Here is a 16,814-nt window from a genome sequence, read left to right on the forward strand (position 1 = left end):
GTGATGTCATGACATGGTCACAAATATGCAGAACCTTGACCTGTGTGCACTTAGCTTGACGGAAGCAAGAACAAAGACAAGGTGATGTTCAACAGTTATTTAAATGTTCAATAAATGTTTATTTTTAAGTTAAACAGTGTTGTGTATCACCAGGTGCCTGCTTCAAAGGGAGCAAAGCATATACGGTATTAGTATCTAAAAAAAACAAAAAAAAAACAAAATGAGAGAACACAAAGGCACACACACCTCCCTATGGGACTTAGGTCACAAATCTGTCACTTCTGTTTTATTTTGTGTGCATCTGCAAATGAACGCAGACAGAACATTAAAATATCTCAGTGCAAGTGTAATCAATCACTAACAGCTGCTGAAGTGACACAAATACGAACCCATCACGTTTACTTAAAACCGTTCAGTTATTTTATTTGTTTATATGACAAGCAGCAGAACCACGTTTGTCTCGTTTTGTCTTGAAAGTAGATATGACATGAATGACATACCAGGCTTTTAACCATTATCTTTGTCCTAGTTCAATACATTTAACAAAGAAAGAAAAAATAAACACACAACTGCAAATGTGAGAAATGAAACTGGTTGTTGGGTTTTGGTTTTTTTTAAATGGGAAGTCACCCATTTGTCACTGGTCTCAAAGCTAACTCCCTCCTCCTCCCCCTTTTTTTCTGTTTCACATCCCAGTAGTAGTTTTACCACCACCCTTCTCTTAGATGCTCCTTTGTTTGACCTTTGACTCTCAGGGGTGTGGTAGTGATAATGTTGTTGTCGACAACATAAAATCAGGAGATGAGCGGGGTTGAGGGGCAGGGCTTTCATCGGGTTTCATCTGGTGGGCTGAAACGACTGTCTGGGTGGGGGTTTCATCTGGTGGGCTGAAACGACTTGATGATGTTGTCTTGTTTTAAAAAGGTGGAGGCACCAGTCCTGCTTTAGTCCCCAGAGGGCAGCAGAGAGTCCGAAACTTTAAATGACTAAATAAACCTGTACTGTTTGGGTCTTTTTTTCTTTAGTTTCATGACTTAAACCTCTGTTTACTGGTCTGTCACACAGATGAGTGTTTGTGTGGAGGCGTTTTCAGGACTCAACCCAAATCCGTTTATGCAACGTAGCTGTACTCGTCTGCCGACGTCTGGCTCCTCTCGATGTACTGCTTGTCGATTAGAACCTCGATGCACTTCTTGATCATGCTGATGCTAGGGTTAAATCTGGCTTTGGACTGATTGATCACCTGCACACAGAGAAGAGAGGGAAACAATGCAGCTCTGTTATGTCTGACATGCTAATACGCTCATTTTAGAACAGGAACTATTCAGGAGGTGAAGCGGGCAGCAACCAAACTGAGACTGCAAACGGTGCTAAAGGGACACAAGCACCTTCTTGTGCACGATCGTGGTCTTTTGCCCAATAAAGCGCAGGGGAATTGTGAGGAAACTGATTGGAAAATCAAATCATATTTTGAACTGATAAATCATAGGATATTTGTGAATTAATCTCAATTAATCATAATTGTAATTAATCATTATTAACTGAGATAAAAAAAAAAAAACTTAAAATATTTTTCTGTACATGATTGAAACAGAGAGACAAACATCATCAGGCAGATGCATGTTTCACACATGTTTATATTTGTGACTTATCCAAATGACAATTATTAGTATAGAAATGGTCACAAAAAAAAGAAGTAAAATAGTTTCCTGCCTTAAGTTAAATCTTAAGTCATTACTGTACATTTTGACCATCTCAATTGGATTTTAATCTTTGATGAAATTGTTGGGGGCCGTCCTAAATAATATTAATCCAGTCCTAAATCCATAGACTTATTAACTGCCCTGTGCTCCTGATCCGGACGTCTCACCTGACCTTGATTCCTCTACAAACACCCTTACTGGGTGTTGAAATGGTATTTTTCCCCCCAAAGGACTGTGTGGAACACAAATCTTTTCCCACAGCGTGTGTAAATAACAAAGTGTTTATTAACTGTGCAGTAGAGCAATGTGAAGTGGATGGATGGTGGAATTATGGGTTTATGCATTTTTTCCCTCATACAGCCACACTTGACCAAACCCTCTATTAAACTGCAACAACTCTATTCTATAAATAAAAGCCATCATAGTGAAACTGTATGCTGCAGAACACTGCTTTTGTCATAGATGATAATCTGCAGCTTTGGTTTGTTGGTGCATTTGTAACTTCCACTGCAAACATGAGTCAACGTGTTCTTTGCTGAACACAGTTCCACTTAATCCCCTGTCACCTCAGTGTTACCCGAGTCCACCACTGTTCACCACTCATTTGGATCAGTTTACAGCTTGTACTGCGCCGATCTGATGGCCTGTTACTTGATCTCTCTATTTAAAGTGGTCCATTATTATTTTTGTAGAACAAACTGATTTGTTTTTTTTTACTGCTCAGACTCCCTTGAGCCCTCTCATTACAGACTTGATCTCTCCTTGTATTACCAAAGTTCACAACACTATTCAACGACATGTGCTTTCAGAACACGCTATTCTCCGTTCCAGCTTTCATCAACCCCAGAAAAAATCTGTAAAAGGATTCCAAAAAACCATATAACTCACCTCCTGGATGAGTGCGTTGTGTCGGAGCACTTTGCGAGCTTTCATGATTCTCACGATAGCAGCTTGTAAATACATTTTTCGGTCCTCGTCTACGGCGCTCCTCGTCTGCTCCATTTCCTGCGTGAAGAACAGGTGGGTGAGAAATGTCAACAAAGGCGAGAGATAAGAAAAAGAGATAGGAAGAAGGAAGGGAAAAAAAAAAGAAAAAAGAAAGGTAGGAAGGAACGAAGGAAGAAAATGAAGGAAACAAGGACGGAAGGAGAGCAGGAAAGGAAGAAAATAAAGAAAAGAAATAGAAATATGGGCAGCTGCTGTTCTCACCTGTGGTGTGTCTTTCTGCATTGATGTAGTGATCTTGAACTTTGTCCTTTTACTGGTGAAACCCATATTTAGTGAAAACGTGGACTCTGCTTCAATCTCCTCCTGTAAGCAGAAACACACGAAGCTAAAATTAACTGACTATTTTCAGTTGACCTGACAACAATTTTATGAACTTGTTAATCGAGTTAAGTACAAGTAAGTAAATAAGTACTTTAAGTTCGGAAGAAAGACGATGTCATGTTTGTTATGTCAGAAGTCAGACCTTTTGCAACTCGTGATTGAGCATCTTGACGTCCAACAGAGACTTGATGGTCTTCTGTAGCTCCTTCTCGTTCATCTGCGTGCTGTCCTGCAGCTCCTTGTAGCTCACTATTTGGCTGTTGTTGAAGGCCAACAGCACGGCCATTTGGTAGGTGGTCACCATGGCAACATATGGCTTGGAGAGGTAGTTCATTTTCACCTCACCTGCAGTCGATACAAAAAACAGAGCCGTGACATTTGTCTAAATCTATAAAGGGAGTTTTTACTCAACTCGACCACGTGTGTTTTACTCCGTCACCTGTGCAGAGATAGTGCAGCCAGGTCAACTTCCTGCCGCTGAAGTGCTGATTATAGAACAACTCGAACTGTAAAGGGAGGTACAAAGAATGTATAAGAGTCAGGGTAACACTGAGATCCACAGCATCTAAACATCTGTGACTGACACTAGAACCCCCCTCACCATCTGTACGCTCTTCTCTAGTTCTTGTGGGATGGCAAACGGAGAGGAGGGGGCGTGTGTGAGAGGCCACGCTCCAGCCTGCAAACAAAGTAAACGTACAACATTAAACAAATAAGATTAAAAACCACCAAGTAACAAATAAACTGTAAAGGTTGTAAGATTATTACTACTTCATTACTTTTTTAAGTATAATAATAATAAATATAAATATAACAATACATAAAGTAATAAAACCAACCCAATGTGTCTATATTTACAACTATTTACTGTATTGTTGATGCTAAATAAAAAAGCTATTGCTGCAAACAGCAGATTTTAATCCAACCAATCCAATGCCATTTTTTATATCAATCAACAGTTCCATGGTTTTGTGTACGTGTCGGGTATTTTTTCCTGTGTTTTTCAGCACTGATAATTGCAGTCTACTGATGCACTGAAGCCATTCTACTCACCTGTAATACATAAATCTGGAAACTGATGCCGAGGTCGACCACCGTCTCCTGTGTCTTGATGAAATTGTTGAACTTGTTGTTGAGGTCGGCGCTCACACTCATGTCTGTGTACATTCTGTGGAGTTTGCTTGTGAACTCGTAGCCACATGCTTGCTGCAGGTTCAGGGAACAGGGTTAGGATCAAATCCACAGGTGTGATTGATGTGACTGTTTACTGTTTGACACTTGATTTACCTTTAGTTTGTTAATCATGGCTTCTTCTGAGTCCATGGACAATGATAGACCTTGTATTAACCGTTTCGCTAGCATTCTGGCGTAAAACTGTGGGAAATAGTAACGTGGCAGGGTTATTTATATTTATATATTTCTAGCCCAGGTTTGTACTTAAGAATCCCTTTCAGTTGGAATTTCTCTTTTTCTTTTTATTTAATGTGAGACATATTTCTCCTTGTCACCTTCTGAAAGATGTCCTTGTCGTCAATGTATTTGAACACTGTGATGAAACTGGTCAGTTTGTCTTCAACCTCGTTCTCCGTCATTCCCTTTGCCGATTTCTTCAGCAGATTGTCGCAGTATCTCGCCAGCTGGACAGAGACACCAGGAGTCATGACCAGGTCAAAGCACTGTGTACGAGTGTGTGTGTGTGTATTTGTGTATGTGTGAAACATCTGTGTGCGTACTCACAAGTTCAGGGGTTTTGCAGATGGACTTGGGCTCCCTGAAGTTCACCACCGACGTCAAAGCCTCAAAGAGGAAAGAACAAATAAACACATGTGGCCATTTCAAAGAAGGGGGAAAAAAAGAACACTTCTACAACAAGTAAATCTGAAATGTAACTTTCATAACTGTAGTTGAGTAATTAAATAGTTCTTATTTTGTTGAAAAGGGAACTCAACAAGAAACATCAATTTTGACATTTAGTGTTGAACACAGAGTGTGATAAAACAAGGAAGCAGCTGTTAAGAGTGTGACTTTGTATACCTTATCCAGTGCACTCATGAAGTGCTGATCTCTGTTCAAAACTGTGTTAATGAGCTGAACAAATTTACTGTGGACCTCCAACACCGACTCCACAAAAAGGGTTGGCATCTGGAAGAGAGAAAAGAGACACAGTGTTTACAGACCAGTGATTCCAACCACATCAGTGATAGATTAGCAGGTGTGCAGTGGAAAATGATACAACTTTAATTAATTGGTCTGAAATTATTTAATGCTAAAAAAATGTCTTGGCAGAACAATTAAACATTCTTCCACTAGGTGGTAGTAGATGGCTATAACACTAAAACAATACAGCCAAAGATAGGATATTCTTGTCTTTCTTCAATCGCTGATTGCGATACTGTTCATAATCATAAACCATGGACGTTTGGGAAACACTGCCTCAAGTATAAGGTATAAACATATTTCTTAGATCCAAATACACAAGTACAGACATGCATGCAGGGACGTAACGTACATTTTCCAAGGAGAGGTTACTGGTGCCTCTGATGCCCTCGTTGTGAATGTGAACCTGCAGCTCCTGGATCATATGAGGCAGCCCATTGGACACAGCCCGCAGCAGGGTGTACATGATAGCCATGTCTAGACAAAAACAAGATAGCAAGAAATGGGGTTCGTTGCCATATACTACATTTGTCATATACAAAAATATGGAGACATTAAAGACAATGTGAGGCCTACCCTCTCTCCTCTCCTGTCGAATGATGTTCTGACACTCCCCGTGAAGGAACTGCAAGTGATCTGCCACCATCCTCTGCTGGCATTCATGGATGACTTTGGCGTAGGAGCTGGGGTGCAGGTACTTTCGACATCGCATTCCTTCTTCTTGCAACCGTGCTAAAACCTGGAATGTAATTTTATTGGCAGTATCAACATCTGAAATGGTTCCTAGCTACTTTCGGTACACATTTCCAACCCAACGTTTTGTCTCCAAGCAAATCCGCACAATTATTTGGCAACACAGTAAACACAGTCGCAAACATTGCTCTGATACCTACGTGTGTTGTAATGATGACTCTGAAGTAAATATGATTAAGATAAAAAAGATGAATACATTATAGGAAGTACCATTATTGCTATTTGCTAACGAGGGAAACAAAAAGATAGAGAAACAGAATAAACTGATACCCTATTCAATGGGCCGCAAAGCTGTCTATAACTAAACAATTACAGAGCTTTACTGAGGTCATGCCTATATTGGTATCACCTGTGGGTCAACTTGTTTTTATATTGTTTTTAACCTGTTGCAAACCCATGTATTCACACAGCATCACAACTTACTCATTAAAAAATAAGAAAACAAAATCAATTGACATCAGTTCCCTGTCTACCTAGACGTCAACTATAAGCATCACAACTTACTCATTAAAAAACAAGAAAACAAAATCAATTGACATCAGTTATCCTACCTTCTGCATATACTGCGAGCAGTTGGATTCCTGCAGTAGATTGGATGCTTCCTGTTTGTAGTACTCCCCTGTTTTAGTCAGAAACGGCCCTTCAAAGATTTCCTGGTAAAACTACAAGACACAGGGAGGGGTAAGGTGTACACATGAGGGTTTTTTCCGTGGAAAGATTTACTGATAACTTTTACTTCACTTGTGGCATTGCAATACTTAGAATTCTTGTATCAGATGCTAAGAATGTGATATATTTATTGTTATGACAGCAAATGACCCGTCTCACCTTTAGTGGAAACTTTTTCTTGTATTGTTCAACATGAACAAAGGAGTTAATGACCCCGTGGATTACCTTCTGGTTTAGGTTCTCGCCACAGCGGTCACTGTGTGAAGAAAGAAGAATTAGTCCTGTGCAAAAAACCTGGTACACAAAACCTGTGTTATTTCTGCATTCGATTAAGTCCAAGTAAAGGTTTAACACCGCAGTTTACATGAAAACTGAAGTAATATTGATCACATTGATTATCCGCCCCACAAGTTGATGCCACTAGATGGCGGCAGAAATCAAATGTGACAAATTTTCTTTAAAGTTTTAGGTTTATTTTCGTACATTTTATTTACGTACAGTATAACACTTTGCCCAAACATTCTATGTCAATCACTTGAGAGACCAAAATAACTAAGTAAATAATTACTAAATAGTTAGATATAGGAACACCACATTCATACAATATTAAGAGAAAATAATTTTTATGGCTCATCTTGTGCGAGAAACATACTTTTTGATTTCCAAGAGCAACATCCGGATAAGGACAGCCTGCAGCGGCTCGCTAATCAACTTCCTCCACACGTCAAGCGCCAACCGCCAAACAGAAACCACACAAAAATGAATCTAACAGCCCTGCTGGAAGCTGCTGGAAGTAGTTTATACCAGCAGTAATTAAATTGGTCAGTACCTCTCCGATCTCCATGAGTGGCTCATTCATGTCAACTCCCCCGTAGCCGTACTGTAGGTCTGCTTCTGTGAGTTTGTTCTTCTTAATGAACTGAGTGTTGAGATACCTGAACAAAACGAATAAAGGTTAAAGACACGAGCGTTGTACTGGATTTGAATTGGAATCATCTGGTGCTTTAAGTGTTTTTAAGTCAATTAAAACATTATTTTGTTTGTTTGTCAGTGCTAATTAATGTGGCGATATTTACGATGCACTTAACTTTCACTGCTTTTACGTGGTGTCTGTAGGTTACACTTTAAAGCACAAGGTTCTGACAAAGCAGCTGAAAAAATTTGGCAGGTGCAGAACTGCTGACAGGGAGAAGTCTTGATGGCCAGTGCTTTGTTGCAACAAGGACACAGTACCAATTATTTATTATTCTTTGTTAGATCCTATTGAGGATCACAAGGAGAGATGGAGTCAATTCCAGGAGTCACTGGGTGAGAGGAGGGTACACCCTACGACCATTTACACCTTCACACCCATGGATTTTGGGACCCACTGTGGAGGACATGACCACGCTACACCACTACAGTGTCAGAAGAGGGCAAAATAATAAATCGTTTAAAATTATGTCACTGATACACTGTTTTAGACTCGGATAAAAAACAAAAATTGGGTTTTTTTCATAGACACTAAAAAAGAAAACGTTGTTCTGTTGCAAAGCCTCGAGATTATGCAAAACAAAGACAAAGCACTGGATGAGAGCAGTGGCAAACTAGGGCAGAAAGACTGAACTGCAGAACCGTTCTCTGACAACCACACCACCATGTTTGATCAACTCACCAAAAACCACGAGAGCTACCTCCAGCCTACATCTAGGGCCTCACTTTTTTTTCTTTTTCTTTTTTACACACAGTATGGACTTTAACATACCAAGTGACAATGTCAGCCAATTCGATTGCCATAAAGACCTGATGCTTGCTACTCACTAAGTTGTGAACCTCATGAGTCAAGATAATTTCTCTTCAACCAGGAAGTAAATTATTACTAATCTATACTTTTACACATACAACTATATTCTATCACAGTCCACACTGCTGTGCCACAGCCTTTCGCTGTAAAGTACATGTGTAATACTTGATGCAGTTACACAGAGGTTTGTGAAGATGTGCAGAAGTACAAACAGGAACTGTCTTCTAGCAAAATATAAACAAATGACAAACCCTGCAAAAAAAAAAAAAAAAAAAAAATCTGGTTAAGGTCGGCACAAAAATAGACCTAAAGGATGAAGAGCCTTAAGGTCTATTTTTGTGCCACGTATTGATTTAAAATAAATCAGGACAAACCATACACTTTCCATTTAGACTTAAAGGCAATTTGAGTTCACAAGCGCTGGAGGCTAGAATGGAAACAAATTCTGCACAAATGTGATGTTTTTATGAGCTGGTATAAATATGTCAGATCAAAACTGATATCTGAGTGAACTGCTCTATTTTACACTGTCTAAAGTTTTTTTTAAATAAGGCAGAATTAAAAAAACAAACACATATTAATTATAATTTGACATGACATGTTATAAACAGAATGGTTATTACCTGTACAAGCAGTCCATGTAATCAGCTCCTTTACTGTACTCATCCCAGTATCTGTTGTACATCACTAAAACCTTTTCCTCGGATTCCAGGACTTTCTAAATTATATACAAACAACAAAAACAACAACATTGAATTAGGGAAAATCAGCATGACATAAGAATATACATAAATTAATTAAAACTCGGTAGCTTTTCTTAGCACGTACCTTATACAACTGCCGTACATGATTCTCGAGGAACACCTTAGTTTCTGTGTAAAGTCTCTCACCCAAAGGCTCTGGATAAGCAACACACAAGGCATAGATGTCCCTGTGGTCAAGGTTAAGGCAAAGTAATAAGGGAATCTAGAATGTACAAGGAAGCACACACAGTCTAAAATAATGCAGCATCCCTGTGGTATATTATAAAAACGATCCTCTCCAAAAATGCTTTTATGTAAAAGAAATATTCATCATATCATCACAAAATTTGGCAGGTGACAACTCAATATTAAACAACAAGGTGAAATGAAAAGCTTTAACGTCATAAACTGAAACTTTTCAAGCGTTGCCATTATCTTTCAACACGGAGGACGCTGGGATAGGATACGAGAACCTGTCATTCCACGTGGCTCGCTCCACGTAGTCGAGCATCACCACAGCCTTGATTGTCGTCAATAGCTTGTTCCATGTCTCGTCAAAATCCACCACCCGTGGCTTTAAGGACATCGTACAGTTTCCCTTTCAGTCTGGTGAGAAAAGGAAACAAGCGATTACAAGTTTGATCAACAACAATCACACTAGTTCTGTGAAAGTTCCGAGTAAAAATGGCACTGAACTGGGGGACAAGAGGCAAACAAGATTACCACAATAATTTTAAACAGATTTAAAATGTAACAATAACCACAATATCAACATGTTTTAGCTGAATCACGACTTATACTTAATGTGTCTATTTATTTATTTTGTATTTAATTCTAGGTAATATCTGTTAATAGTTCATGTGTTAAATAGGAGTGTGCAGTGTAAATTATATTTGAGATTTTAATTAAACCACTCAGTGAAAATAGTGCTTTTTAGTGACGCTGCTGTCTTTGGGCAAAACATTGAAAAATACATTTTTAAATAGTTAGCATACTAAGTATAAAAGACATTTAAAAAACAGCATGGTATCCATAATATGGCCTTATTATTAATTTAATATGGATACCAAGCAGAAACACCACTTTTAAAAATCAAGTTCTGGATAAGCTACATTGGTAGGGGAAGACAGAACTGTAGTCAAGTTCATGGATAACATCACGATTACTCAGTACTGAGTGTGTGGAGCTGACTAAACGTTTTAAAGATAGTTGATATACAGTTAAATAAACGCAACACTATAGTACAACATCTTCTGAACTGATGTCAAGGTAATCACTGATCACCTACAGGAGAGAGAAACGAGGCCCTGCGTTATTTCTTGTTATTCATACCAGTTGAATTCACGTCAAAGAAAACACAGCAACATTTTCATTTTCACTTTTCCTGGCCAACTGCCGCACGTCACAATATCCCGCTGTCAATGTCACGCTTTTACAAACCACAGTCTTCCATCAGCCACGGTACGACAGCTAAGTTAAGGATACTAGCTTTACGGGATGCCAGTCCCAAAATAGGATGGCTCGCTCGCAGGCTAACTAGCTTCGGGCTACCTAGTGCTACTTCTTCCTGCTCTAGTTCCAGCGGTTTATAATGCAACTGCTAACAGCTAGCAGCTAGCGCAGAGCTGAGGATGGCTCAGCTATCGTTAGCAAATGCTCCTCTTATTTTTATTAAGCTCACATTTGCACTGACAGCTCGGCAAAAGACGACACCTTGGTCGAACAAAACAGGCCACTAAGGTTCGGTGTATATGGTAGAATCATACGTACCTCTGTACAGTATTTGCTTCTTATAAAACTCTAGTTTTTCCGCTGTCACAGGGTTGATTTGTCTCACTCACAGCTCTCCCCTGCCTCCAGGATTATACCAAAGAATGACAAGGGGGGTATCACAAACACGCTGATTTTTCATTGAGGCCTTTTCATTTCACATTAAAAATGCGCCGGATTTTTCTTACCGTAAACATTTATGTGATATTTAGAAATAGTGCCGTCATAAACACTTTAGGGATTAAGAAATGACAGCGCTAACGTAAAAATGGTATCGTCCAAAACTACGGAAACCTCTAAGGAAGTGCGCATAAGTTTGACTTTAATAATATATTAATAGTATAATAATAGCAATATGATAATTCTCTAAGGTCATTATGTGTTTTTATGATTTTTTAAAAAAGTGAACTATTTATTGACTTGAAATGACGGTTATTCTTATATAAGTGGCAGTTTTAGGAGGTACGGGGCTTTAGTTGCCCCATAAATAAATTATATTTATATTTGTAGGTTATTTCAAATGCATTTGTATATTTTATTATATATTGTCTATGACCAAATGACGCAAATGTCACTGCCCCAACTATCAGTTGCCTTTTAATGTCACATGAAAAGGTTTAATTAAAGTTTGTATAAGAACTCCACTAAATATTAACATGGCGTTTGGCTCTCATTTGCCTTTGTTTCCAGGTTACATTTGACCCCTGTTTGTGGTTTAATCTTCAAATTAATAGAAATTGTTCCCTAAAACATAAGCAGTGACCTCATCATTACATGAAATTATTGTGTTCAGGGTAAAAATAAAAAACAAACAAACACAAAACTAAACAACAACAACAACAACAACAAAACCCAAAAAACAACAACATTTTATTATGCTTGTACCCTTCTTTTTCTTTTTTGTTAACCCACAATGTTTGACGTTCGTCCTCTGGGATGCTGAAACGTAAAACGGGTTCTCACAGACGTCACAGCCTTTATATAACGGTTATCTTCACATAGCACACATTTTATCGGTGAGATTTAATGTCCCCGCCTTTGTACATTCTCTTTTTGCATTATTATTATATACATTTATTACTGTTATGACGTAAATGACTTCCCTTTTCCCTGAAGTGTAAATATGTCACACTTGATTTATTGATCCAATCCTGTCAGATTTATTAGCTCATAAAATATAACGGTAGGATTATTTACTGAAGAATTTATTTTTCTTTCTTACTTTCTTTCTTTCATACTTTCTTTCCTTCTTTCTTGCTTCCTGCCTTTCTTTCTTTTTCATTTTCACCTAAACAGTACAATTATGAATACCCTCTAGGGGGCGCCACCGCATTATGTTTTGCGTAAGCGATTAATCTGATTACTAATTACATTTTGTTTTTGTAATGCAAATACGTTTCATATACACACACACAGTAAAGCTAAATAATAATATTTTATGAGTTATTCAAAACATAAGTCTGGTGAGGATGTTTCTGGAGTACAACGAGTGGTTTTGATTTAAAAAAATGATTTTTGTTCTTTGTTCATTTTTGGGTTGTTGTTGTTTTTTTTACATTTTAAACATATCCATGTACAACAAGCCATACTCAGAGACAGGCTGCAGTCATGCTGAAGATAATCCCTCCCCAAAGGCAAACACCAGAGCCCCTGACTCATAGTTCTGTGAGAGAGCAAAGCATACTGTTGACATCAGGAGGCCAGTGATGTCATGCTGATGTCAGTGCCTCTAATTGTAAATTGCACACATAGACTGGCTGTTGGCTGTGGCAACATTTCAGTCAGAGGAGACTTTGGAGGAGACACTGCCTCTTGGAAAACCTTGGAGTAAACACACATACACACAGAGAATGGCTGTAACTGGGGATGAGACAGAAACAGGTAGGTTTCCTTTCCTCTCTTTAACTTTTCAGTTTACAGACTCTTTTTTTTCCCTTTTGCACATTTCTTTTATATATATTTTCTCAGATAAAATACTTTCTACAGGCTGTAAATGTCTGTGTGGTTTAAATTTTTAAATTAAGTGTTGTTTTAATTTTAAAATACTGATTGCTACAAGTTAGGATTTGGATCCAAACAACAACAACAACAGCAGCAATAATAACAACAACAGAATCAGACAGTTTTCATAGAAAAACACAGTGATCAGTTCATAGTTTCTTTAAAACATAATTCCTATAGAAAGCTCACTTCAACAGGCAACACTGGCTCTACCACCCGTCCTCCCCCTTCTCTCTCTCACTTTCTCTCTCTCCTCTGTGATATGCTCCAGTGCTCTGCCCACTCACAGCACATAGCGGCAGTAGCTGACGTCACTGCTTTTCCTGGAACAGGCCCCCAGCAACGACATGCAAATGTGAATGAGTGAATACGCCGCACGCTGACGTCAGTCTGTGGACACACTCCGATAATGTGCAGGCTTCTTTGTGTGTGTTTCAGCGAATCACAGAATTAATCATCTGCGTTTGTGTGTGTGTGTGTGTGAGGGGGAGCAGAGAGTTTTATTGACACTTGGCAAACGCTTGGCAAAAGAAGCTGATGAGAATTGGACTGTGTCTCCCACTCCGCACTTTGCTGTCATGCAACATCTTTTAGTTTGGTTTAGTTTTGGGGAGAGAGACAAAGACATTAAATGTTGACTTTAGTCCCAGATTTTTGTAGTGCTACCATCTGTTATCTAAACTTCATGAGGTTTTTTTTAATTAACTAAGGATTAGGATTACTAACTTTGTTAATTCATATTCAACATAAGAGGCTAACCAACAGAAAGACAGTGTCTCTTTTATGTTTTGAGGATACTTTTGTGTTTTGCCAAACTTCTGGAGCAGATTTGTCAAAAAAAAATGTGGTTGAAATTATTTACTGTCATCACACAGAGGAGTGGTGAGTGCTCTTGCCTTGTGGCAAGGTTGCTGGTTTCATCTCCAGTATTTCTGGATGACTTGTTCTCCCGGCATGTGTGTATGTGGGTTTCTCTGGGTTCTTCAGTTTCCCTCTCTAGTTTAAAAACGTGCTATTGTGTTAACTGGTCACTCTTAGTGTTCCCCCTCCCCATCTCCCCCTCTTCTGAATCCCTGGATCAGTCACTGATGACTCTGTGGATCAAGCCTGTAAAACAGCAACACACCATGATGTCACTGAGTAGTCACAAAGATAATCATTTCTGGCCATACACTACAATAACAACACGTCAGCATCGCTGTGAAGTCATAACGATGACGTCACGTGGTGAAGTAATGTATGAACATTTGCAACCGAAGCACAAATGAGACCTTATTCTTTTCAACATTTGTTCATTGTGAGCCCGAAAAACTGCACCTCTAGAATGTGGATGTCATTCTGAAGCTAAAGCTATTAAAGAAAACAAAAAAGAAGCAAACAAACAAATTAGGCAAAACAGATGGACGTCACACATGTCGGAGAATTAAGACTGGGGAAGGTCCATCGAGAAAACACACCGTGTGTGCAGAAAGTGCTCAAGTGAATGTGAAGACAAGCAGGTTTAAACATTAATTACTATGCTGTCTTTAACATTGTATTGTTTCACAATTTTTCTCTCAAAATGACTGTAATTTAGAAAAACATCAAAACTTGAACTTGTGTAAATGTGTAGTTAAGCTATCCTTGCGACCTCTGTCAAGTGATACTTAACTTTTTAAACACATTTTCAAACATCAAAATTGAACGTTATATATATATAGTTATATGTATATATGGTTCAGATGACAGCCCAAGGTGCTGTGTTTAATTATTTACCGACGTACCGTGTGTCTCCGCAGGTCCTGCAGGTGACTTCACTGCCTGCCAGCTGCATAAGCCCAGCTCCAGCCTCCCACAGGGAGTGGCCGCTGCCAACGCTCACAGCTCCAAGAAGCCCACAGAGGATACTGTACAGAAGAGAGAGCTTCGCCTGATGAAGAACAGGTAGAGGGAGCGAGTGTTTACACACGATGAACGAACGAGCCTTGACATTCAGCGGATGAGTCAACTCTCCTGTTATTCCACATCCGTATCAAGGTTGATCGTGATAAACGGCTCTTTTCCATTTTCCCACCTACTGTACCTGTTCTGGTAGAAAAGACTGAATGTCCCTCTGATCTGCTCACATTTTAATGACATAAAAACACACTAGCACAAGACACCACCAACAGTTTGATGACAGTAATCGTACTACAGGCCTGTCATCACTTAGCTGCATATTCAACCCTTTTTAGAGACTTGAGTTGCTAGGTCATGAGTTGCCTGGTGATTATCCGATCAGGGTTTAGAGGAAAGAGAGAGTTAGGTGACATGATGAACTATTTGCAGACTTGTGTTTGTATTACAGACTACATGTTGACATACTTTGTTTTCGTGTCTCTTAAGTCCTAACGTCTGAATTGTTTTTCCTCCTGTTATGGCCTGATCATGATGTGAATGTTTTTCCTCATGACCACTGTTATCGTTTCCAGGGAAGCTGCTCGTGAGTGTCGACGAAAGAAGAAGGAATACGTCAAATGCCTTGAAAACCGCGTGGCCGTGCTTGAAAATCAAAACAAGACTCTCATTGAGGAGCTCCGAGCCTTGAAGGATATCTACCGACACAAGATGGAGTAGAACACCTTGAAGTTGAGGAGGAAGCACACTTGTTTAGAAACTGTGTCGTCTTCTTCTGTGGGGTCTGTCTTGAGGACTCATGCACACACGCTCACATGAACACACACTGAAACAAAACGCTCTCTGTCTCTAATGTTAAATGTGTTTTCATGGTGATGTCGATGCGTCTGGCTCCCAGTTGTCCATGTGCTACAACCAGCAACAACAAAGACCTTGTTTCAGGTCAGGGATACCGAACAGTGAGCTTGATTTCCACAGCACAGACAATTTGTGGGAGCAAGCTAAAGACAAAAGAACCTGAAGACTCGTAATCGCCCAGCATTGACCTGCCATTTTACATTCCTTTATAACTATTTTCAACTAAGAAAATAACGAAAACCTCATTGTAAACCTTGAACAAATTGGAATTGAAAAAAAAAACAGACAGTATGCAACCCAATAAATGTATCTTTCCTTTTTATTTATTATAAGCCTCAGAATCCATTGAGCATCCATGTATGGGCTTTTCTGCTTTTGTCACGTAGTATTGATATTTATTTGGGCTCACGTTCACCTTGAATTTCTTGTCCGACTTTCTTCAGTGTTTGCACTAAAAATGAAAGATCTGTATATTTAAGTCAGCAAATATATTTTGTGAAAATGAATATGACTGTGTTTGCTCGGTGCCGGATTTATTACAATCAGAATTGAGAAATGCGTTAATATCATGTTCTGCTTATTGATGCGTGTTTCGTGTGGAAACCATGCTTTAACTCATTCCTCGTCTCTTTGTTTACTTAATCAATGATCTATATTTGAAAGCGATAGGTTCAAAATGCATTTGCCTGAATAAAATTCTCTCTTTTGTCTGATCTGCTTTCCCATGGGTATATTGTTTAGTACTAGTAGTAGTATTTTTTAATACAAAAAGATTTCTTTACTTATCGGAATTATTGAAAATAAATATGCATTGAAGATGATCACAGGCCTAAAGTATTTGCTATCTTATAATGAGAAACTTTCTATTTTGAAATTCATCCTTCGAGCTCATAGTCTTTCTAATTTTAACGCTAGACTAGAAACCAAAATAATGTACAACTTAATCTGCTGGAGAAGATGAGAATCTTTTCATTTTAACTTACTTTGTCTTACCTTTTTTTTTCTAAATTCATCGCCGGCATCAAGTTCTGCCTAACAAACAAATATAAATTAGTATGTTAATGGGAAATATTTATTACAATCTTATGTACCAACTGCTCTGAATCTGGAATTTGCATCTTACCTTTGACAATTACATTTGGATTTGGTTGCAGTGATTGCATTTCCAGCTCT

The 16,814-nt window shown here is 38.7% G+C and overlaps 2 protein-coding genes and 1 long non-coding RNA gene across 3 annotated transcripts; 1 reads left to right on the forward strand and 2 right to left on the reverse strand.

The window, feature by feature from the left end:
• Nucleotides 1-976: 976 nt before the first annotated feature.
• Nucleotides 977-10,997, reverse strand: cul2 (cullin 2). The gene is made up of 21 exons (XM_017031796.2): nt 10,908-10,997; nt 9,605-9,743; nt 9,223-9,325; nt 9,018-9,112; nt 7,442-7,546; nt 7,264-7,347; nt 6,771-6,867; nt 6,494-6,604; nt 5,766-5,928; nt 5,542-5,666; nt 5,067-5,174; nt 4,770-4,829; nt 4,541-4,669; nt 4,320-4,406; nt 4,086-4,238; nt 3,634-3,711; nt 3,472-3,538; nt 3,175-3,377; nt 2,913-3,014; nt 2,592-2,708; nt 977-1,243 (listed from the first exon to the last, which is right to left on the reverse strand). The coding sequence occupies exons 2-21, from the start codon at nt 9,721-9,723 to the stop codon at nt 1,112-1,114; spliced, it is 2,238 nt and encodes a 745-aa protein (XP_016887285.1). The 5' UTR covers nt 9,724-9,743; nt 10,908-10,997; the 3' UTR covers nt 977-1,111.
• Nucleotides 10,998-12,335: 1,338 nt separating this feature from the next.
• On the forward strand, nt 12,336-16,354 carry LOC103377038 (cAMP-responsive element modulator). Its single transcript, XM_008307654.3, has 3 exons — nt 12,336-12,788; nt 14,687-14,831; nt 15,359-16,354. The coding sequence occupies exons 1-3, from the start codon at nt 12,758-12,760 to the stop codon at nt 15,501-15,503; spliced, it is 321 nt and encodes a 106-aa protein (XP_008305876.1). The 5' UTR covers nt 12,336-12,757; the 3' UTR covers nt 15,504-16,354.
• Nucleotides 16,355-16,642: 288 nt separating this feature from the next.
• On the reverse strand, nt 16,643-16,814 carry LOC112486820 (uncharacterized). The gene is made up of 2 exons (XR_003049311.1): nt 16,765-16,814; nt 16,643-16,673 (listed from the first exon to the last, which is right to left on the reverse strand). It is a non-coding gene; the product is annotated as an uncharacterized LOC112486820 (long non-coding RNA).

The sequence above is a fragment of the Cynoglossus semilaevis genome, chromosome 3 (genome assembly GCF_000523025.1).
Source record: "Cynoglossus semilaevis isolate Cse_v1.0 chromosome 3, Cse_v1.0, whole genome shotgun sequence".
Lineage (NCBI taxonomy): Eukaryota > Metazoa > Chordata > Actinopteri > Pleuronectiformes > Cynoglossidae > Cynoglossus > Cynoglossus semilaevis.